This window comes from Sciurus vulgaris (assembly GCF_902686455.1).
Source record: "Sciurus vulgaris genome assembly, chromosome: 14".
Taxonomy (NCBI): Eukaryota; Metazoa; Chordata; class Mammalia; order Rodentia; family Sciuridae; genus Sciurus; species Sciurus vulgaris.
The window spans coordinates 80,183,446-80,206,584 of NC_136475.1; the positions used below are offsets into that span (position 1 = coordinate 80,183,446).

The following is a 23,139-nucleotide window of genomic DNA, read 5'->3' on the forward strand; positions in this document are numbered from 1 at the left end:
TTGAGGTAGGGGGATTGTGAGTTTAAGGACAGCAATTTAGTGAGACTCTGTCTCAAAATTTAAAAAGCTGGGCTCCCTTGGGTATAATCCCTTGTATTGCCAGAAAAAAAGGTTGAATATGCTTATATGTAAGTATAAGTGCTTAAATAGGGAATAAACTAGGTTTTGAGCTGAAGGACTTCTAGTTTTTTACTCCAGAATGCTTCATTTGATTTAAATTATACTTGATTTCTATATCCTAATAAAGTTTTAAAATATACATTTAGATAGTAATGTTGCTATTTTAATGTAACTGGCATTATAGATTTGCCCCTGGTTTCTCCATCCCTGTGTGAATATGTAAAAAAAAGATCATATAAAATGGAGACCTCTGTTCTTACTTTCTAAAACAATGTTACTAAATAATCCAGTTGGTAATATGTATTGTGTCCTGGCCGTGAATATTCCCTGGTTCTTGGGAGCCTCATGAATAAACAGAAAGCTATTTTAACAATGTTATTAATTGAGTAATTACTATGGGCTGGATTCTATTCTTGGGCTTTATATTCATCACCACATTTATAATGAGATGGATGGCATGTCTGAGTGTTTTCTCCTTCACTAGTCATATAATATGTGTACATCCTTTGTATTTCTATAGTTACGCTAATTTAGCCGGAAAATGTCATACTGGTAATGAAACAGGAAATTCTACCAAATGTAACTGTCTAATGTTTGTGTTTCAGATTCAGGGATCAGTTTACTTCATAAAAAATCTTTAGAAAAGGAAGAGTTATGCCAAAGACTTAAAGAACAATTAGATGCTCTTGAGAAAGAAACTGCATCTAAACTTTCAGAAATGGATTCATTTAATAATCAGTTGAAGGTATTTGTCTCTATTATATTCATTTCAAGGTAGCTGTCTTCTTACCTTCCTTATTTTGATTGAATGGAATGTAGAGCTAAAGCTGTTATTGCTATATATATTTCATTTTCATACTTTGTTATGATTTTCAAGTATACCAGAATTGCAAGATTGTTTTTAATGTTCTCTAAAAAGTTACATTGTATCTTAACAATGTCATTTACCATAGTTTTTACCAGTTCTTGATGACTTGGTTCTCTTTTTAATATTTGCATCTATACTTTTCAAGAACAATTACCTTTGTCAATATTATCTTTGTCAAGATGATCTCAGGCAACATTCTGAAATGGAAAATATGGAAACTTTAAAAATAGTTCTGGTATACATTTTATTCCAATTAGAATCCCAGTCTTGTGATTGGATTTTTTAAAAAAATAGTTCTGGTGGTAGAGGCTCTTTTTGCATTCTAAATCATTTTTTGTTTCTTTGTTACAATATAATTTGGTTACCCTTTATGAAATAATGCAATGATCAATGAAATTCCAAGCAGAATGTAGCACTGTAACCTTTGCATGAAAAGATAAATTCCTTATAGTCAGAAGAATGAGAAAATATACTCCATGTATGTATGATGTGTCAAAATACATTCTAGTGTTATGTATAACTAGTTAGAAAATTTTTTTAAAAGAGAAAAGTTAAATTCCTGATTGATTGTTTGCTACAGTGGCAGTGCCAATGTTCAAAGCATACTGTGTACTTATCTTTCTGTTCAATGGTAGTTGTATACTGAAGCCATATCTATGAGAAGAAATGACAGAAACTGAAAACCAGACTCTTAGTACAAAATTCAAATTTGGGAATAGTCTTTGTTATTATTTTGTTAACTGGGCATAAAGATTTCAGAGCATCAAGTATATAGCCTTTCTATTTAAAGTTATTTCTTTGTATGGTTTTATCTTGCTGACTTACTTAAAATAACATTAACACTAATGTGGAGTAAACAACATGATAAAGAAAACACCATGGTGGCTTCAATTAAGAAGGAGAAATTTGAGGTGAATAATGTTAATAATATACTTTAGACAAGCATATCCTATATAAAATTTTTTGAAGAAAACAATTTGTCATTGATGGTCAAACACGCCAGCCAAGTTATCTTCCCTACATTTAAAAAAAAATCTGTACATAGTTTAACTGGCTTTTTGTCTGCCTTATCTTACAGTGTGGGAATATGGATGACTCTGTTCTTCAGTGCCTTTTGTCTCTGCTAAGCTGTCTCAACAACCTCTTCCTCTTACTTAAGGTTATTTTCTAATATCTAGCTCCTTTTTTTGAGTTACATTACTGTTTCCTTTTTTCTTTTTAACTAGACTATTCTTTGCCTTTAAGTATCTTTGTTTGAAATAACATACAATAAAGTTTTGCTTTCTGCTTGCTTGAATATCCTTCTGCTGTCTAACTGCCTGTTTGAGTCTAATGCCAGAAATCGGGAAGATTACACACAGTAACCTTTCTCATGAGGAGCCAACTGGTTCTCCTGCATCATCCCCATGAGTTGGGCCAACTCATGGGATGATTACGAATTCAATTCATAGGAAAACCAAGGGAATGTGAGATGAAATCACTTTTCCCATATCACTGAGAGTCATTGTTTATACTTTCTGGAATCTAGGGCACAGTTATATCATGTATAGACTAGGCTGCATCCTAATTCTACTATAAGGAAAAATGTTAAAGAACTAATAATACAGGGCAGTTTTACTTAGTTCTAGTTACCAGACTTCGTATTAAGACATGCTTTTACTCCAGGTAACAGTATTTGAATTATGTGTGTAAGTTATTCACTTTGCCATGTATAGCACAACAGAGTATTTAAAATACTCAGTAAATTCCTGCTTTAATATGATTTGAAGAAAGATGCTTTCTGTTTACCACTTGCTTACCCTAGTATATTTTGACTGCATATTCTACTTTATACTAAATGGGTGGCAATAGGTAGTTGTACATATATTCCACAGTGAAAACCGAACATCATAATATAGCTGATTTGTTACCTAAGCAAAGGAAGGGCACATTGGAAAGTTGGCAGTAATTACATGGGCCCCATTATCAGCCTTTATGGTTATTGCATGACTGGCCAGATTATCAAGTCTTAGAATTTTTGCTACAGATGGCACAGAAACTTAAACCTGAATTTCTTCTTCTGTAAATTGAGATACAGTGACGATTTGTGACTTGTGCTTACTCACATAGTCTGATTCTTTCAGTTAGCATTTGATTCTCCACAGGCCAGCAGATTTTTCTTGTCTCTTGTTTTACTTTCTCCTTCTGCTTCCTGCCTTCTAGTTTTTCACTGCTTATTGTTAATTTCATCAGAGGTAATTTAGGAAATTACAGGGGTGAAAATATTCTGTCAGAGTGATCAGGAGACTAGACTGTGTTGTCATAGAAAGCAAGAAAAGAGGCCTTCTGTAGTCATTGTAAAATGATAGAGTGATCAGAGAAGAGTATTGAAAAATATCCATTGACTGTCAACAAGGAGGCTTTGAAGACCTTGCAGAAAGTGCCATTTCAGTTGAGTGATAAGCAGAATTTGGATTGCAGTGGATGGGGAATGAATGAGAGCAGAAGAAGGGTTAAGTGAGTAGGAACAACTCTGAGGAGTGAGAAGACAGCAAACCATTGAAGGAGAGAAACTTAGGGGGAGGGGCAGGGAGGAGCTTTATAAAGAGAGACTTGAGAGGAAGGTGGGAGGGGGAAAAGAGATGGAAATTGAATTTAAAAAGTGGTGATAATTGATAGAGCATGGTCTTTGAGGAAGTAGATATAGAATCCAGAGCATAGATTAAAGGAATATCTAAAAAAGTACTTTCAGTGTTACATACAGGGAAAAGATATATATTGATGCAAACTTGTTGATGGAGAGTAGAAAATTGACAGCTTCAAGATTTAAAATTAGAAGTTAATTGTACCAACACAAAAAATCTGTCTGAGTAAATGAGGACATGGATTAACTTACCTGAGGCAGAATAAGAGAGATGCAACTACAGGAAGTTTTGCTGATTTGAGATGGAAAGTTGAGGGACTTCTGGTGTGATCATGAGGCAAAGTTTTAGCTGATAGTGAAAAGAATGATGGAAGGTTTAGGAAGTTTCAGGAGAGAGAAGTAGGCATAAAACAGACATCTACTGGTGGGGGATGCAAGCTTGATGGAGAAAAACAGTCTAAGTGTGTTGAGCTATGTTAGATACCTCTTTGAATTTGAAGGTCATGAATTTAAATGGAAAACAACACACCTAACTGTATGATTTTTTTCTACCGATGTTCAGCTACTTAGGTATGAGCACAGAGAAGTCTGATGAAGTAGGTTCATACAGTTTTGGAATTTTAATAGACACAGGCCAAGAGGAAGGGACAAGGAAGTCATAGATCTTAACATAAGAATGATGAAAAAAAAAATGAACTCTAAAATATGAACCTTTTCACAAATGGATGGGATGTGAGGGATAGAAAGGAGGTGCTAATGAAGGGAGAATGATGGGGTCAACAGGATGGAGGTCTCAGTGAGGTTAAAAAAAATTGTTAAATGCCTATACCAGGCACAAGAAAAGATCAAAGGCTTATGCTTGAGAAATGGGATATTTATCAGTGGTAGTTCTGTTTCTGATGATGATAAAACTTGGAGTGTACTAATGAGAATGGTAGATTAAGTGGAGTAAAAAAAGGTCATTGGTGAGGAGATAGCCTGACAATTGAGGTGTTTTATTTTTGGATTGGGCCAGAGGGGAGGGTTTGCTGGGGATGGAACCCAAGCTTCACACATCCTGAGCTACACTGCCAGCTCTAGAGTTGAGGTTCTGATTGAGTCATCTATCCATGTGAATGTCAGACTTAAGAGAATAGGGAGGATGAGTGAATGAAGATCAGTGACCAGGTGATCAATAGGTGACAATAAAAAGGAAGGAGAGGGCTGGGGATGTAGCTCAGTTGGTACAGTGCTTGCCTCACAAGCATAAGGCCCTGAGTTCAAATCCCTAGCACTGAAAAAAAAAAAAAAAGGAAGGAGAGAGTGGTATTGCTGGATAGTATGAGCCTCAGAAAAGCATCCAGTTTATAAGAGTCTGAGAATGGCAGTGAACCAGCAAGGAAATACTATAGTTTTTCCGACCCTGATGGAATGGAGTATGAGAGATCAGCTGAGAAGGCAAGGAGGTAAGGAAATTTCCATTCAGAGATGTTCATATGAGATCTCCTGGTCACAAAGAGGAAGTTTAGGAGAGTGAAAAGGTTCGAGGAGAGGATGTGTGGGGAATTGAGTCGGATCATGGGATAAACAGAGCTGTAACTAAGAATAACAGGATGGTCTTGGAGGAAGATAGGTACTTTGTTCTAATGCTGTGGCCCTTTGTGACAGTTGAGCATCTGGAGGGATTATTCTTTTAGACTACTTGTAGTAACAACAGAAGTATAACATTTAAAAATATTTATCTTGGGAAGTTATGTTTTATTGACCCTGTAATATACATATACAGAATTGGTGACAATTTTTACTCTTTTAGACAAGTCACATCAAAACAAATAGCAAAGGTGAAGCCTTGAATAGACCATTATTCATTAGGAAAACTGACACATTGTTGAGTTGTTAGCAGTGAAGTGCAAAGAAAAAAACGCTGACCTAGGAATCTGAAAAAATGAGTTCTAGTCCTATTCATGCCACTGGCTGGTTGTGTACCCTCCAAATTTTGCTTTCTTCATTTGTAAAACAAAGCTCACAGTATCTGCCCTGTCTTTTTTGCAGGGTCATATGATAATTAAAGGAAATAGCATACAGAAGTGCTTTGTGAACTCTCATATGCTGTACAAATATTTTTGTTATTCATTCAGATGGGGGCTCTCCAGACTCTCTAGAATACCTTTAGTGTGTTGGCATGTCATCATTGTTGACTTTGTATAATGACTGGAAAAATGCTTTTCCTTAGAGAATAGAATCTGTTAACATCAGAATTGTGACTTCCAGTGGGGTAGGTCTTCTCTGCTCCCAAGGATCTGGGATAATCTGTTAGTTAGATCACTCCAGGTGGCAGATGAAATTTGGTTTTATACAAGTATCAATAAGACTAAATTAGGAATGAGGAACACTGGTCCTTTGGATTGTACGTGAAAACTTAAATGAGTTATGTGCATTAGATTACAGAAAACATTTCCCAAACCCATAATATAATGATTAAGGAAATACTGCCTTTCTTCCTTCACAGAATTTTAGGTTTGCCGTTGGAACCTCTTTTCTCAAAAGTGGTATATAATAGGAGGAGGTGTGGACCTAAAGAGCTTCTGGGAGATATGGCGTAGAAATACTTATTTCTGAAGCACAGCCTCTTAACCATTTTTATGCCATGGGCTCTCCAGCAGTTCAGTGAAATCTCTAGACCCCTTCTCAAAATAATATTTTAAATGCATAAAATGAAATAGGTAGGATTGTTTTGTAAATTACAAGTCATGAAATATTTTTAAAAACAAATTTTAGACACTTATTTGTGTGCTCCTGTATTTTCTTATTTTTTTAGTTGTTTATGGACCTTTATTTTTATATGAGGTGCTAAGAATCGTACTCAGAACACATACTAGGCAAGTGCTCTACCACTGAGCCACAACCCCAGCCCCTGTGCTTCTATGTTAACAAATTAAATAACTAGATCTAGTGTTAGATATACCATTTTGGAGTCAAGAAATATGTATGTATCAAGTTATCTGTGAAAATAAAAATTTCTGTTGGTGAAAAATGTTACCAGTAGCTAATACTACTTCAAATATATTGCTTATATTTGAAGCAGAAAGAAAGCTATATTTTAGAAAAACTTAGTTAAAGTTAAGATTAATTTTGTTTGTGTCTCAGTTTATGGGCCTCTAAATTTTGTTTAAAAAATTAATTCCTTAAAAACTAAGTAAACCAACCTATTCAAGTGATCAGATAAAATATCACCAAAATGAGACAAACCAGTGTTGTTTCTCCTGATGGTGCAGCATATCTGAGAACAGTTAATCTCACTTCTATGCTACTTTGCCAGAAATATTTAAGTCCAAGTGTGAGGAAATGGAGAAACCACATTTTGGTTTGTTCTGTTAAATAGCTGACTCGCCCACCTACCCTCTAAAGATGAGAATCTTGTAAAATGTGGAAAAACTCTTCTAGAGTTAAGGAGGCCAAAGAGTCATGCTAGGAGGAGATGAAGGAGCCCTGACAGCTAAGTGCATTGGATCAGGGATTTTTTTTTAAAGCTATTATTAAAGCCAATATTTACGTTAGGGAAAATTTTTAATATGAACTCTATATTAAATATATCATGTCAGTGTTCAGTTTCTTTAGTTTGGTACTTTCATTCATATTGTAGGTATGTAGGAAGATGAAGTATTTAGGGTGAAAACAATTAGTGCCCACAACTTAGTTAATTTTCTGTAGATTTGAAAATCATTAAAAATAAAAAGAGAAAATATAGAGTTGGGAAAAGTGAGAGTTTCAAAAGTGACTCTCAAGTGTTTGTGAAAATAAAACTGTAAGCATATTAAAATGATATAAAGGGAGTAGGTAGATTAGCCAAGTATTGGGAAATGAAGAAGAGATGAAAGGGTATAAATGAGCTTCATATTTTGTATCAGGAGTCAATAACTTTTTCTAATTCACTAATCAATTTGTACTAATAGTAGCAAGGATTTATGAATGGATTTCTCAGTGGTGACACTATTCTAATATTAACTTTTTTAATCCTAATCCTATCACAGAGGTACTGTTCTTGTTCACATTTTACGAAGGAGTTAATTAAGATAAAGAAGTCAACTTGCTCAGTGTCGTACAAACTAGTACGTGGAAGAACCAAAATTCAACACAGGTAGTCGAGGTGTTGCCTTAAGTGGTTATATTAGAGGAGAAAAGGGTGAAGATTTATAAACTAAGTGTTCTACTTAAGAAGTTTAAAAAAAAAAGAACAGCATGATATAAATAAATAAGCCAAAGAAAGTAGAAGTAAATTAGTGAAACAGAAAATAGACATTTAATACAGAGAATCAAGAAATCTAAAATTTGATTCTTTAAAAGACTAAGATTAACAAACCTTTGGAAAGACCAAATTTAAAAAAAAGGAAAAACAGAAAGCAGTGTAAAGAAAGGAGTGGAAAGGAGATATAACTAAAAATACTACAAACAGTAAAAGATAAGATAGTATGACACAATTTTGTACACAAACATAAAAACTTAGGTGAAATGAGCAAATTACAATTTTCCAAAAGTGACTCAAGGAAAAGCAAAATATCTAAATAATTCTGTGTAAGTTTAACATTTTAAATCTGTTGTTCAAAATCTTCCTTAAAAGAGTATCCAGATCCAGTTATTTTACTTGTATACAGCTATTTAGAGTACAGATAAAGGGGAAGGAGCACTCAAAACTTACCATAGGAAGCTATCATAAACATACAAAACCTGATAAGAGCAGTAGGAGAAAAACTTAACTATAGGCCAATTTAAAATAGGGGCAAAAAAATCAATATTAAAAAGTCAAATGAAGAAATTCATAAAAAGGGTAATCTATTATGACTAAATTGAATTTATCTCAGTCATGCAAAAATGATTTAACTTACAAACATGTTTAATGTAATTTTCTACATAAATAGATTCAAGGAGAAAAGTGGTAAGCTCATTTCATTATCTGCAGAAAAGGTATTTTGACAAAATTTAGCATCCATTCATAATTTTAAAAAATTAAAACTTATTAGCAAACTAATAAGGAATAGAAATTGATTAACCTAATATGTCAAAATATACTATCGTGTACATCTAAAAAGAACAACAGAAAAGGAGTTGCTTAACCTATAAAAAGATGTCCTGTCATTCTTTTAAGATTAAGAACAAGGCCATAGTTGTGGATCAGTGGTAGAGCGCTTGCCTGGTATGTGTGAGGCACTGGGTTTGATTCTCAGAACCACATATAAATAAATAAATAAATAAATAAAATAAAGGTCCCTCAACAACCAAAAATTTTAAAAAAAAAGATTAAGAACAACTCCATTCATGAATTTTGATTGATTTACTTTTCTATAGTTAACTGATGGATTTAACCAGGATCTCCTGGAAGCAGTGACCTGACCCAGAGGTATAAGTCTAAGAGGATAAGAATTTCTAGGATCATTTTAGTTAGATACAGGAAATGTTTTGGCAAGCCTGTAATGTACTTAAAATTTTAATTTGCACAGACTATTTTTTATGCATTTTCATTCATCCAATAAGTACTTATTAGATATCTACACTATACCAGGCTGTACATCAACTGGGGACACCTTGTCAAGAAATTCACTTTGGTGGAGGAAGTAATCATACAATCAGGAGACACTGACCATGATAGAGGAACGCACAGAACATCTTGAGAGTACCAGGCAGCTAATTAGCTATAAACTGGTGAGGAATGGGCTAGTTTAGAAATGTTCAATGGCATTTGCAGGCAATGGATGAAGTTGGAGAATATCATGCTAAGTGAGATAAGCTAATTCCCAAAAACCCAAGGACAAATGATCTCTCTGATAAGCGGATGATGATACATAATGGGAAATGGGAGGGAGGCAAGAATGGAGGAAGGATGGATTGTATAGAGGAAAGAGCAGTGGGAAGGGTGGGGGGAAAGGAAAAATAACAGATTGAGACAAACATTATTACCCTGTGTACATGTATGATTACACAAATGATATGACTCTACTTCATGTACAACCAGAGAAATAAGTTTTACCCCATTTGTTTATAATGAATCAAAATAAATAATTAAAATAAAAAGAAATGTTCAAAGTGCTGTCTTAAAGGACAAGTTGGAGGGCTAATCTTGCAGCCAAGTTAAGGACAAACATTTATTTGGCTGTTCTATACACTTGTTTAAATTTAGTATTCTCATTTATGGTTTTAGCCAATAATTATAGCTAGTATTTTTGAGAACTTTAAGACCTTTGAGGTTGTAAGCACTTTACATGTATTAACTCATTTTACCCTGACAACTCTGTGAGGCATGTACAGATGGGGAAATTCTAACCTTCCTAAAAAAAAGAAAAGCAAAACAACAGCTTAGTCATTGACAGAGCTTGATTAAACCTTGGTGTTCTCAGTATAGTCTCATGCTTCTTATCACTAAATCACATTGCTTCTCCATAGATTATAGCCACTATATTCTTTTGCTTTTTGATAGAATTTAGGGAAAAGTGCAATGAATAAAAATGTAGACGCTGAGCATTGTGGAAACTTTACTATGAGTTGAAAACTATACTATTTGTAGTATTGTCTTAAGTTGCAAGTATTTTGCTCACACATTTTGGATAAAGCCTCTGAATATAAGACATACGTAAATGTACCTTTCAATCAAGTTGAAGGAACTGACCTACAAAATAGTTTATTTCTGGAACAAACAATCTTGTTTGGTTTTGGTTTGGAATTTTGTTATTATACTTGGGTAGATACCAAAAACATTTTTCACCACAACATTATACCCAAACATTGTCTCAGTCCCACCTTTGCTATGAAGTTTCTTTTGATTACTTTTAGGTTTTTTGTTTGTTTTCTCCTCTTTCCTCCAGCCTTCTACTCTATTGTTCTGGATTTTGTAAATTCCAAGCAAAAGAAACCCAGTTCAAAATGGATAACCTCGTGAATGGTTATTGAAAGAATAACAAGATGACTCAATTGTCAGAAGAGGTGCTGGACAGGGGCAGTTCTAGTACACTGAGCAATGGGATTGAAGATTCTGTGCCCCTTATTCCCCTTCTCTCCACTTGTATCTCTGGTCTTTTTTTTTTTTTTTTTTTTTTAATAGTTGTAGATGGACACGATGCCTTTCTTTTATTCACTTATTTTTATGTGGTGCTGAGGATCGAACCCAGTGCCTCACACATGCTAGGCAAGGGCTTTACCACTGACCTACAACTCCAGCCCCTCTTTCCTTTTTTTATATGTTAACTTAATTCCTACCCCTCATGTATTCACTTGGTAACCAAGCACCTCCAGCTTTATTTTATCTAAGCTTAATGAGCCCAGAGAAATAAAAGTTCCTTTTTTCAGAATCTGTTCAATGTATCTGAATCCCAAGAAAAGATTCTGGTCCAGTTTGGTTCTTTAGACCAGTCATTTTGTGCAGGGAAGTGAAGTGCTGTGGTCTTTTAGGACAAGAGTAAATTGGCCCTGGGTCGGGATGGGAGGACAGATCTGCCAAAACACATGGGATGATGGGGAGGGCAAGGAGATCAGCTTCCCAAAGGAAGAGTGCTGTAAGAAGGGGAAAGAAAACAAGTTTCTGCTAAGGCATTTATCTGTACTCCACATTTGACACTTTTCTCTACTTTGGGATTATAAACCCTGTGAGAGGAAAAACTGTCGACTTGGAAGTCAAGCACCTTGGAACTGATCCCCTTTGAACCCTTTACAGTACTTTGCATACAACTAGATGCTCAATAAATATTTCATTTCCTGTTTGGAATACATTTCATTATTTTGGCTTATTTTAGTCCTGGTTTTAGGTAAACATTATCTTTTCATTTTTAGTTTTGGACTAAATTGTTTAATAATTGCTTCTATGTTTAGATCAAGATCTTATCAGATAAAAGTTAATGATAACTTGGTATAAAAAACATGACCAAACAAAATTCCTCTTAAAATGTTTTCTAAGCATATGGTTCCACCACAGTTTTAATGAATTGCTTTTTTATTTAAAATACTTTTTCAAATCACTTTGGAAACAAAGAGTTGTTTGGTTAAAAATCTGTGTTCATTAGAAATGAATTGATATGAAAGTAGGTAATTTTAACCTGTATTGTCTTAGTGGCTACATGGCTCAAATAATACTACTGTATTTAAGATTTTTTTTTATCATCCAGACATTTTTAAAAACTTTAAATCTTTTTAATTTAGCATAACTTGCTTTAGGATTTTTGTCTTTTAATGCAAATGTCACATTATTACATGAGATAAAAATATGTAAATTATTCGAGATTTGACTTATTTCCGTTTTATCCTTAGGAGCTGAGAGAAAGCTACAATACACAGCAGTTAGCCCTTGAACAACTTCATAAGATCAAACATGACAAGTTGAAGGAAATTGAAAGAAAAAGGTTAGAGCTAATACAAAAAAAGAAACTAGAAGACGAGGCTGCAAGGTAGTATAACTAATATACTATACTGTATTGTTATTAGAATTCTGATTTTGTTGCCCGTGTCTTTAATTCAGTTGAAAATATGGGGGGGTGGATAAAAGTATTATTTAGGATGCTAATCAGATTCTCTATTTTATAAATTCAGTCTTTTAAGGATCAAGTATTTAGTAAACAGTTTTGTATTCCATTGGTAAAAACACAGCCTTTGAAGTCAGACCTGGATTAGAAATTTTAGTCTACCACTTACTACCTGAGTGGCCTTGATTAAGCCATTTTACCTTTCTGAACCTCAGTTTCTCCATCTGAAAAGAGAGCCATTAATGCATTCTTGTAGGTAATTGAGTATTAAATAAAATAATAGCTAAAGAACCAAGTATACACCTATAGATTACATACAGTTGTATTTTTTTAGATTTCATTCTGTTACTCAAGATTTTCGTTTTGATTGGTGTTTTGTAATAATGCATTTATAATCAAATATATTTCTAAAAGTGAAAAAAGAAACAACTATAATATTGTGCATATAATAAGCTCATTAATTTTCCATTTCTCTGTAGTTAATCTATTACTTTGTTCTGACGGATCATTAAAATTAAATACTTAACTCACCAAGTCGATGTAATTCTCTTTATGCCACTAAAATATTTAATCGTGATATACAGTAGCCTAGAACTATTCCTTTTGAGACTTTGCATGATTATTTATTTCTATCAGTAAGATTTTTTAAAAATATATACCTTTGTTTCTTCCAAGTTCTCTAATACCAGAAATTAATGTAATTAATTGACAAATATCAATGAGCCAATGTTTCTTTGACTTGGTGAAGAGTAGATAAGTTTATGTCCATGAAAGAGCTCATTACTAGGGAGGCAAAAGAGACATTACTACCATTTAACAGACTTTTATTCTTTTTTTTTTTTTTTAACTTTTTAAATTTATTTTTATGTGATGCTGAAGATGGAACCCAGTACCTCACACATGCTAGGGAAGTGCTCTACCACCAAGCCACAACCCCAGCCCTAGCAGACCTCTATTCTTAAATAGCTCCAAAATAACTTCGAAGGCATTCTTATTGAGTGACTGCTGCTGTGATGCAGGTAGACTCTGGATCACTCTTTGCTCCTGGATTCCTGTAATTTTAATAGGGGATTCAGACAAACAAATTGCTGTAATACTTTTTACTCTAAGACCCACATTTTCATGGTCTCCTCGCCAGAGATAATAGACTAATATAGCAGTAAATACAGAGGAGTTCTTCACTTGCTACTTAACATTACATAAAGGAGCTATGTAGTTTATACAACTAGTTACTATATTAGAATTTTTCGCTGATGTACATGAAATGGTCATTGATAATTATTCATCTCATAATTCTTTTCAGGCCAATAAACCAAATTAGTAATACATGTTTTCATTTCATTCATTATGCCTGCACATTATCTTACTCTAGTGTAGGAAAGAAATCAAAAAGGACAGAAGTACATGTAGGATCTAATTGACCCAGAGCTTAGGTGATAGTACTGCATTTTGATTTACTTGTTCATTTGCCCAGGTACGTTCCCTTCTTATACCAAGCTATTGGTAATAGATTCTCACATTGTAAATGTGGCATCTTTGCCTTTTGTCTCCTTTCTGAGGCATCCTCTGGCACTGGACCAATTTCTCATTCACTAGCTCCTACACAAGAAAGTTTACTAGAATTTAATGAACTTTCTGATCTTTTCTTTGTCCTACTACATATGTGGTAATTACTCTGATAATGGTGTTCATAAGACTGGGAAGTTAGTGAAAGCCAGTAGGCATCCTGGGCTTGGGATAGTGTCAGGAAAAGTTACAGAGGAACTGGGAAAGGGAATATTAGTTGAAATTAAGTAAGGACTACAAATAAAAGCATTGTCCTCAAGGGAGTCCCAGATTTCAGTTATGGGAAGCTTCTGGAAGAAGTATCCTATGACATGATGGAGGATGTAGGAGGATTTAGGAAGGGTTGAAAGGAAGCTAGTAGCAGGATAATGGATCAGTAGTAGGAAGTATAAGACATTTTGGGGAAAGGATTAATGACTAAGAGAAAGAATTAATGAAACAATTTTTGTTTTATTCAGAATTTCCAAATTCCTTCAGGAATTAAGGAATAGAGACCAAGAATTAAACCAAGATTCCCATTTTGATGAGGTGTAAATATTCCTCAAACTCTAGGTATATCTGACCAGTCTCAGCTGCCCCCAGTACTTCTGAAGCTTGAAGAAGGTATTGAATTTAGTGGTATCCACTGCATCTGAGTAAGGTCATAAAAATACATGCAGTGGAGTACCATAAAGTGCATTGGTTCTAACACTAAAATAATTCTGATCACAAATCATCTTGACTGTCATATGTCATAGAAACATGCACTGAAACATGACTAATTGAGAAAAAGTGCTCTCTAAGCAAGTATAAAAGACTTTTTGAAGTGAGAATATAAAAAATAAGCTTTCCAGAAGCATTTCAGCAGTCAATGAGTCCTTAAAACAGAGGCTAGGTAGGGTAGTGGGAATGAAAGCTAAAAGGCAGTCCTTGTGAAGAATCTAGAGAGAAAAAGTGTTTAGATTTGTTTGCCAAAATGTTCATTTCAACCTTTTTTTCTTGGATTAGGAAGTTGAATGGCAGGAGGAATGGGAGGGTGTGGAAAGTTGTCAGTCATACTCCCCAGCTCACCCATTAGTCCCAGGTTCCTCTTGATTTTTGGTTAGTTACCGTTTCTCCCTGTCCCTGTACTCATACCTTTTTACTAGTTGTCTGGCTAATTAAAGTAAGAAATGTTTTGTATTTTCATTGAGTACAAAAAATTTTTAGGACATTATGTAAACTTTCTTTTATTTAAAGAAAAGCAAAGCAAGGAAAAGAAAACTTATGGAGGGAAAGTCTTAGAAAGGAGGAAGAAGAAAAACAAAAACGACTTCAAGAAGAAAAAACACAAGAAAAAATTCAAGAAGAGGAACGAAAAGCTAAGGAGAAACAATGTAAGGATATGACTAAAAATGGATTTAATTTTTCAGAAGCAGAGCAATAAAAGCAACAAGAAGAGAGATCTGAGAAGAGGCAAAAGAAGTTAAAAAAAAAAGATACTAATCTTTGAGTTAGAAAACCTTTTTAAAGTTAAACTTGGATGAGAACTATTTAGGGATATTAAAACAGATTGAAGGTAGAAATCTGAGCACAATGGGAAAAAAAAAGTTGTTGCCACTAACTGAAAAGACCGTGTCATGATTTTCAAATCTGAAGTAAATTGTTTTTAACTATTTTACTCATCCAGTATAACTAAACTATTCTAATGAAACAACAGTAAAATTTTAAGTAATTTTCTCAGAAGGCATACTTTGTTTTTGTTACACATCAGAGTCTATTCCTAAAATACCTTAATATTTTTATATCCTCTTTCAGATAAGGCTTTGAATTCATATTAATGATACAACATGTTCAAAATTTTATAAGCTAAAGTATGCATTCTAAAAATTAAAAGTAAAATATTTTTAATTTTATCAAGCCCAGCAAATTTGTAAACTCTTCCATGGTTTTTTCCTTTAGAACCATACTGATGAATCTGTAGATCTTTCTTCAGCCAAGCCTGTTTACTTGCTGATATTCTCATTCGTGACCACCTTTTGTGTGCTTTTCTTTTGTAATATTTTAACCTCAACACTTGTCTTCCTCTTAGTTTCCTTCTACTTGGCCTGGCTGCCACACCCACAGACCCATGTGCATGCTTCAGACTGAAAAGTCACCTCTGTTTGCTGCCTACCACTTTCCTATGAACATCCATGTTTGCTTTTATATTGGTTATGACTAGTGAAGATAAATCCTCACAAGTCTTTAGCAAATGGATTTTCACAGTATTTTTCTCTTAGATTTTAAGAGCTCTTTATTGAATTGTAGCAAAGATATGTATACATGAAAACAAATTATTACAATTTTCTTCTCTTTAGGTGAGACGGCTAGTGCTTTGGTGAATTATAAAGCATTGTACCCCTTTGAAGCAAGGAACCATGATGAGATGAGTTTTAATTCTGGGGATATAATTCAGGTAGGAAATAGTCTTTTTTTCCCCCTCATGGATAAGCTGAATAGTATTAGTTATACTTTTATGTAGTTGTTCAAAGAATTTTTTTTTTACTTTTTTGGTACCAGGGATTGAACCCAAGACACTTAACCACTGAGTCACATCCCCAGCCCTTTTTATTTTTTATTTTGAGACAGGGTCTAGCTGAGTTGCTTAGGGCCTGGCTAAGTTGCCGAGGCTGGCCTTGAACTTGTGATCTTCCTGCCTCATCCTCCCAAGTCACTGGTATTATAGACATGGGCCACCTCCCCCCAAGAAATATTTTTAAAAGATAAATAACTATGTGATTTATCATTTGGCCCTACAACATACCTCAGAGCTACATAGGACAATTATTATTACTATCATATTCTAGGAAAGGAAGCTTAGACTAAGACAAATTGTATCTGTCATCATCACAGTGCCAGAGTGGGATACAAGAGCGTGTCTTCTGATTTCCGTTTACAAGTCTTATGGTTTTTCCACTATACCATATTGGGGCTTCACATCATAAGAGGTGATATTGATCTTGTTATTTTTATAAATTAACAATAAAATGTTGAAAGGCTGGGTACTTTCTGGCAACTGTTGAAAGAGTTCCACATAACATCATTCACATAACATTCATCCACATAACATGGACGAATAAGAGAAGATGCAGGAAGTCTTTTTTGTTAGATCCACTGTGATATAGTGGAAAGAGTACAACCTGTAGAAACCACAAACTGACTTTTTAATCTCTGTAGGGTATGTGAATTATGTATCAATGAGCCATTATTAAAAACAAAGAGCTGATTGTAGTGGTGTACTTCTGTAATCCCAATTATTTAGGAGACTGAGGCAGGAGAACCACAAGTTCAAGGGCAGCCTATGCAACTTAGGAAAACTCTGTCTTGAAATAAATTTTTTTAAAAAACATCCGGTATCATAGGGGCAGAGTGCTTGCACAAGACCCTGGGTTCAGTCCCGAGAACTGCAAAAAAACAAAAAAAAGTTAAAAAGTTAAGTATGTGCCTACCATATGAATCAATGTTCCATTCAGGTAATTACTCAAGAGGATAAGAGGATTTAAAGCATATGTTCACATGGAGACAAATGTTTATGACCATTTTATTTGTAATAGCTAAAAACTTGGAAAAACTAAAATGTCCAACAGGGAGAGATAAAATGGTATATCCAATCAATGTAATTTACACAGCAATAAAAACAAATAAATTATACTTACTACAACATGGATGGATTTCAAAATAATTATGTTAAGAGAAAGAAGACAAGTCAAAAAGGATACATATTATATGATTTTATTTATATAAAATTCTAGAAAATGCAAACTAATCTATGGTGACAGAAAGACCAGTGTTTGCCTAGAAATAGAGGGAGGGGCAGGAGAGGAGGGAAGACTTACAATGGCGCAAGAGGAAACTTGAGGGGGTGATATGTTCATTATTTTGATTGTGGTGATTTTTACAGGCATGTGAACATGTTAGAACATGAAATTTGGCAAGTTAAATGTGAAGTTTAAGTTAATTATACCTCAGAAAGTTGTTTGTAGCCAGGCACAGTGATACATACCTGTAATCCTAGCAATTTAGGGGTAGAGCCAAGGAAGGAGGATCAAAAGTATGAGGCCACCTTGGGCAACTTAAGAACCTCACCAACATAGCGAGACCTGTGTCAAAATAAGAAATGAAAAGGTCTGGGGATGTAGCTCAGTGGTAAAGTGCCCCTGAGTTCAAAAAAATCTTAACAGATTCTACATGATTTTAATAGATATATCACTGTCAAATCAGTGGTTTGGAAAGGTATGGGAAGTGAAATGGAAATAAGCAGATACATACTATGCTAGGTGGAGTTAATGAAAAGGCTCCACAGACAAATGGAAGAGATATATATACATAAATAATACAATATGAGGGGCTGGGGTTGTAGCTCAGTGGTAGAGCACTTGCCTAGCATGTGTGAGGCACTGGGCTTGATCCTCAGCACCACATAAAAATAAATAAATAAAGGCATTGTATCTATCTACAACTAAAAATATTTTAGATAATATAATATGATACTGCTGATTATGATAGCACATATAAGATAACTGGCTGGGTTGAAGGCATTAACAGAATCTTGAAGGATGAATGAAGATTACAATTAGGTTTGAAATAAAAAATTCTACCATAGCTTAGTGAGGCTGGGGTTGAAAAAAGTTTAGAACAGTTTTTAGTGCAAAGCCAGGAGTTTGGCTGCAGAAGTACAATAGAGGTAAGAATCGCACATTTTTTATTTAGAATGACTAGGTCTTTGAATAAGAATATAGAAATACAGAAAAGTTAGGTGAAGGATGGGCCACGGGTAAGTGGGTGTAGGGAAAAGTTCAATCTTAGACATCATTTGGAACTTTCATGGGACATTTAGTTGAAAATATCTTGCAAGGAGTTGATTAGTGGAAGTGGAAGTCAGTTCTGAGAATAGAGCTTTAGGATTCATTATTGCAGAGAGAACTAATCAAGCTGAGGAGCAAGAATGTGAAGAGTGAGGTGAGAGAGCCAGTGATGAAATTTGAGTGCCAGGAACCAAAAAGCAGAGCAAAAGACACTGTATGAATAGAGGTTGTCACAATAGGCGGGAAATATCTGGGAGAAGAAGTGAAACTGGTAAATCACCTAATATGTTTCACCAGTTAGAGAACAGTATTCAGAGATTTTTCTACTTCTGTTAGTTCAGGAATTAGTTCTGTAATAAGCTGGGTATGGTAGCATAGGGCTGTAATCCTAGGTACATGAAAGACTGAGACAGGTGGATCATAATTTAAAAGTCAGTCTCAGCAACTTAGGAAGACCTGCTGGTCTCAAAAAATTTTATTTATTTTTTTAGTTGTCGATGAACTTCTGTATTATTTATTTATTTATTTATATGTGGTGTTGAGAATCAAACCCAGTGCCTCATGCATGCTAGGCAAGCACTCTACCACTGAGCTACAACCCCAACCCTCAAAAAAAATTTTAAACGGAAGTGGAGGCTGGGGTTGTAGCACAGTGGTAGAGTATGTGCCTGAACGGTAGCATGCATAATGCCCTGGGATCAATCCCCAGTACTGCAAAAAACAAAAAAAGTAATAATTTTAGGAAAATAAAAAGTTTACAAGAAAGGAAATATATTTAGCAGAACATTGCGTGACTCAGACGTGAAATATTTACAGTCATCAACATTAATATAATTTAACCAAAAGTTATGATATAACAATATTGGCAGGGTAAGAGTGTGCAGTGTGCAGTGGTTATGTTTCCATAACCATATCTTATTTAGAAATACAGAAGGTAATCAGAAGAATCAACTATGAATGGCCTGTTACTGTTACGAATGGAAGTCAGAACATAAGGAGCCATGAAGTGGAGGAAGATTGTTTTCTCTCATAAGCTGTTAACTGTTTTCATTTATTAATTTAGATAAAATTTAAATTTAAAAAGATAACTTGTCAATTCTAGAACTAGCAACCTTTTAAACATTCTTTAACTATTTAGGGGCTGGGGATGTAGCTCAGTTGGTAGAGTGCTTGCCTTGCATGCACAGGGCCCTAGGTTCAATCCCCAGCACCAAAAAAAAAAAAAAAATTCTTTAGCTATTTAGTTAAATAGGTTTAATTCTGTAAAAGAGAATATTATACAATAGTCTGCATATCTTTCCATTGTTAATGTATGGATTTCTAAGCACTGTGTTTGCCTCTCTGTTTCTGTAGGTTGATGAAAAAATTGTGGGAGAACCTGGTTGGCTTTATGGTAGTTTTCAAGGAAATTTTGGCTGGTTCCCTTGCAATTATGTAGAAAAAATACCATCAAGTGAAAAAGCTGTATCTCCTAAGAAGGCCTTACTTCCTCCTACAGTGTCTTTATCTGCTACCTCAACTTCTTCTGAGTAAGTTTTGAGCTAACAGTGGAATTTTTGTAGCTCTGCCAATGTGATAATGTGTAGTATGTCAACCTGATACTTTCTCATGTTGTTATTCTGGGCTGGACTCCCCCCACCCCCCCAAGAGAACCTTTTGTTCCATATCTAATACTAAAATTTAGTAAATGAAAACATAGGTCAGTAATTTGTTCATGAATTCTGTTTTTCCACCAATTATGTTTCAAAGCAGTGTATGTAATATACAAGTGAATAGTATATTAATATACATAATATGTATTAGTGGAGACTATATTAGTATATAAAAATTGGCAATACTTTATTAGATTCTGAACAATTAAGTATACTTACATTAAAGTGTTATGTTTGCAGACCACTTTCTTCTCAACCGGCATCAGTAGCTGATTATCAAAATGTATCTTTTTCAAACCTAACTGTTAATACATCATGGCAGAAAAAATCAGCTTTTACTCGCACTGTGTCTCCTGGGTCCATATCACCTATTCATGGACAGGTATGTTATTCATAATTTTTGTGTGCTTTATTCTTTGAATTTGCTTCTGATTCACATGAAATAGAATAAAGATTTTGTACAAAGGCATCATTCACTCATTTAACCAGAGTTTGTAGAATTTGGTTTCTGTTCTTACCATTCACTTGTGATACAAAATTGAGGAGTGATTATTACCTAAAGGATTCTCATCAGTGACTCATTCCCATGGTATCCAGTAGAAGAAGAAGCCTTTGGGGTCTCTAAGCCACATCCTGTATGGATGAGAAAAGGACAATGTTGGCTATAAAACAGTCAGTTTACCCATTAACTTATCTAATCAGTAAACACACAAGAGCCAATACTCTTTTTAAATGAGAGGAGTCAGGCCATACCAGACCTGGCCTCTAACAACATGGAGTTAGCCCAACTCTCTTTTATTTAGTCACACAGGTAAAGGGACCCGGAATGGGAGGGGCTTCTTCTGTGATGAAGAAGATGCGGTGGAGTTAGGGGAACCAGTTTGCTCAGGGAAACTATCATATAACCAGACAGACAACCACTCCCACGCAGTGCCATACACTCCCCAGTGATCTGGGACAGACCTCCGTGGCTGCCATTTCCTAGAAGTCAGGCCTCTGTGTCTCATGGCTCAACCTCATCTGATTCTGCTAGATAAGGATGACTCCCACAATAAGCTATTTGGGGCCTGAGGGGTTTTTTTGTTATTGTTTTGTCTTAAATTTAAGTAGTTTGAGAACCTTGGAAAATATATATGTAACCAAATTTCTCAAACTACTTAAATTTATATATATATATGGTATATATAAATAAATATAACCTCTGCTTTAGATATAAACATTGCAAGCATTGATACATTAACATTTTTTTTTTTTTTTTTTTTTTAATTTTAGTTGTAGGTGGACACTATACCTTTATTTTATTTTTATGTGGTGCTGAGGATCAAACCCAGGGCCTCACACATGCTAGGCAAGCACTCTACCTCTGAGCCACAACACTAGCCCCAATTAACATTGATAAAAAGACATTTCAGACTCCATCAAAATAAATCTCTACAGATTTCAGTTTGCTCAGAAATTATTACATGATTATAGGGTCCAGCATTTTATTATTTACTAGAAATATAAGGAAAAATAAGTAAAAATCCCTTTCAGTTATTAATTCATAATCTAATAAGGGAGACATAAGTAAGTGTAAAGTGTGACAAATGGAATAAAAATATCTACAAAGCCCTGAAAGGGGAGAGAGCATCTTATTCAATCTGTGTAAATTGGAGCAGTTTTCATGAAGGGAATGTATTTGAGTGGGACCTTCAAAGATAAGCCAGATTTCACCAAACAGGAGGGAAGTTACTCAAGTGGAAGATCAGTTTGAGAAAAGTCACTGAGGTACGTTAATGCATGATGTTTGCAGGAAGCAGGAAGAAATATATAGTATAGCTAGAATATAGGATTCATGGAGAAAGGGTTAAGAAGAGAAGCTGGAGAGAGAGGTTGAAGTTAAGCATTTAGCGCCCTGCTAAACATCTTATCAGTGAAAAGCCAACAGAGGTTTTTGGTTTTGTTTTGTTCTTTTTAATTTTTCATACTTTATTCCTTGTATCAATAGGTTAAGAAAGTAAAAGTAAAATTTTCCCAGGTACTGATTTATTGATACGGTTTATAAGTGAAATCAAAAAGTTCAGTTTCACCAACAGTAGCATTCACTGTTCTCTTTAAATGCAATTTTAATCCTTATTTTAAGCTAAGGGCAATAATTTAATGCAATAAGCTAACCACACACAAAACCTTTATATTCTGAACTACAAAAATGTTTTATGTAGCTACGTATGGTTTTCCACAAGTACTTATAAATATGTTAATAAAACACTTCCCCAAATGCTTATCCTGCCATTAGCTCATTAAACATTGTCATTCCTGCTACTGAAAGTAGATGATTGGGAAAATGAGTTTTAAAACTTAAAAAGTAATGTAAGTCCCAAAAGGTTTCAAATCAAAAAGGTCTTTCAACATGGAAACATAAACATGAAACTTTAAGTTTCTAAAAATAAATAAAATTTTAAAAATCAAGCCAAGAGAGGTTTTTAAGAGAGGAGTTGAGGTGTATGCTTAAGAAGGATAACCCTGGCAATGAAGTAGAGGCCAGACTGGCAGAAAGAAGCAAAGCAAGGGAAACAGTTAAGGGAGGCTATTAAGTAACTAATAAGAGATGCTGGTGTGATCCAGGGCCATAGTCATGAAAATAATGGAAGAGGAGAAGGATTTAGAAAAGTGTAAGGACTTGACATAAAATAAATAACCCATTGAATGTGAAGAGTGAAGAAGATGGAGATAAAGGTAATTCTTCAAAGTCTTTAGCTTGAACAACTGAAAGGATAGTGATACCATTGTCTGCAGTAGGCAGTGGACAAAAAATGGGTTTGATGGGTTCTAAAATGGTTGTTTCAGACAGGCTAAGTTCAAAGTATATGTAATAGACAATCTGGCGGAAACACCAGTAGGCATTTTGATGTAGAAACTGGAACCCAGAAGGTAAAGTTACACTAAAAATATAGATTTGAGGTCTTGGGCTGACATACAATTATTTAAGGAAATCATGTGGAATGGTAAGGGATGAGGGCTAAACAAAAGATGAGCCCTCAATCAC

General features: G+C 34.5%; 1 protein-coding gene across 6 annotated transcripts in view; it reads left to right on the forward strand.

The window, feature by feature from the left end:
- ITSN2 (intersectin 2) overlaps positions 1–23,139 on the forward strand; it is a 134,409-nt gene that overhangs the window by 60,275 nt on the left and 50,995 nt on the right. For 5 of the 6 annotated variants that reach the window (XM_079109612.1, XM_079109611.1, XM_079109616.1 and 2 more), the window contains exons 16-22: positions 726–865; positions 2,067–2,147; positions 11,880–12,016; positions 14,876–15,012; positions 15,976–16,073; positions 19,816–19,991; positions 20,355–20,496. In XM_079109612.1, coding sequence (XP_078965738.1) covers positions 726–865; positions 2,067–2,147; positions 11,880–12,016; positions 14,876–15,012; positions 15,976–16,073; positions 19,816–19,991; positions 20,355–20,496 — 911 coding nt within the window. The remainder of the gene's footprint in view (positions 1–725; positions 866–2,066; positions 2,148–11,879; positions 12,017–14,875; positions 15,013–15,975; positions 16,074–19,815; positions 19,992–20,354; positions 20,497–23,139) is intronic. The other variant, XM_079109615.1, reaches the window with a different exon arrangement.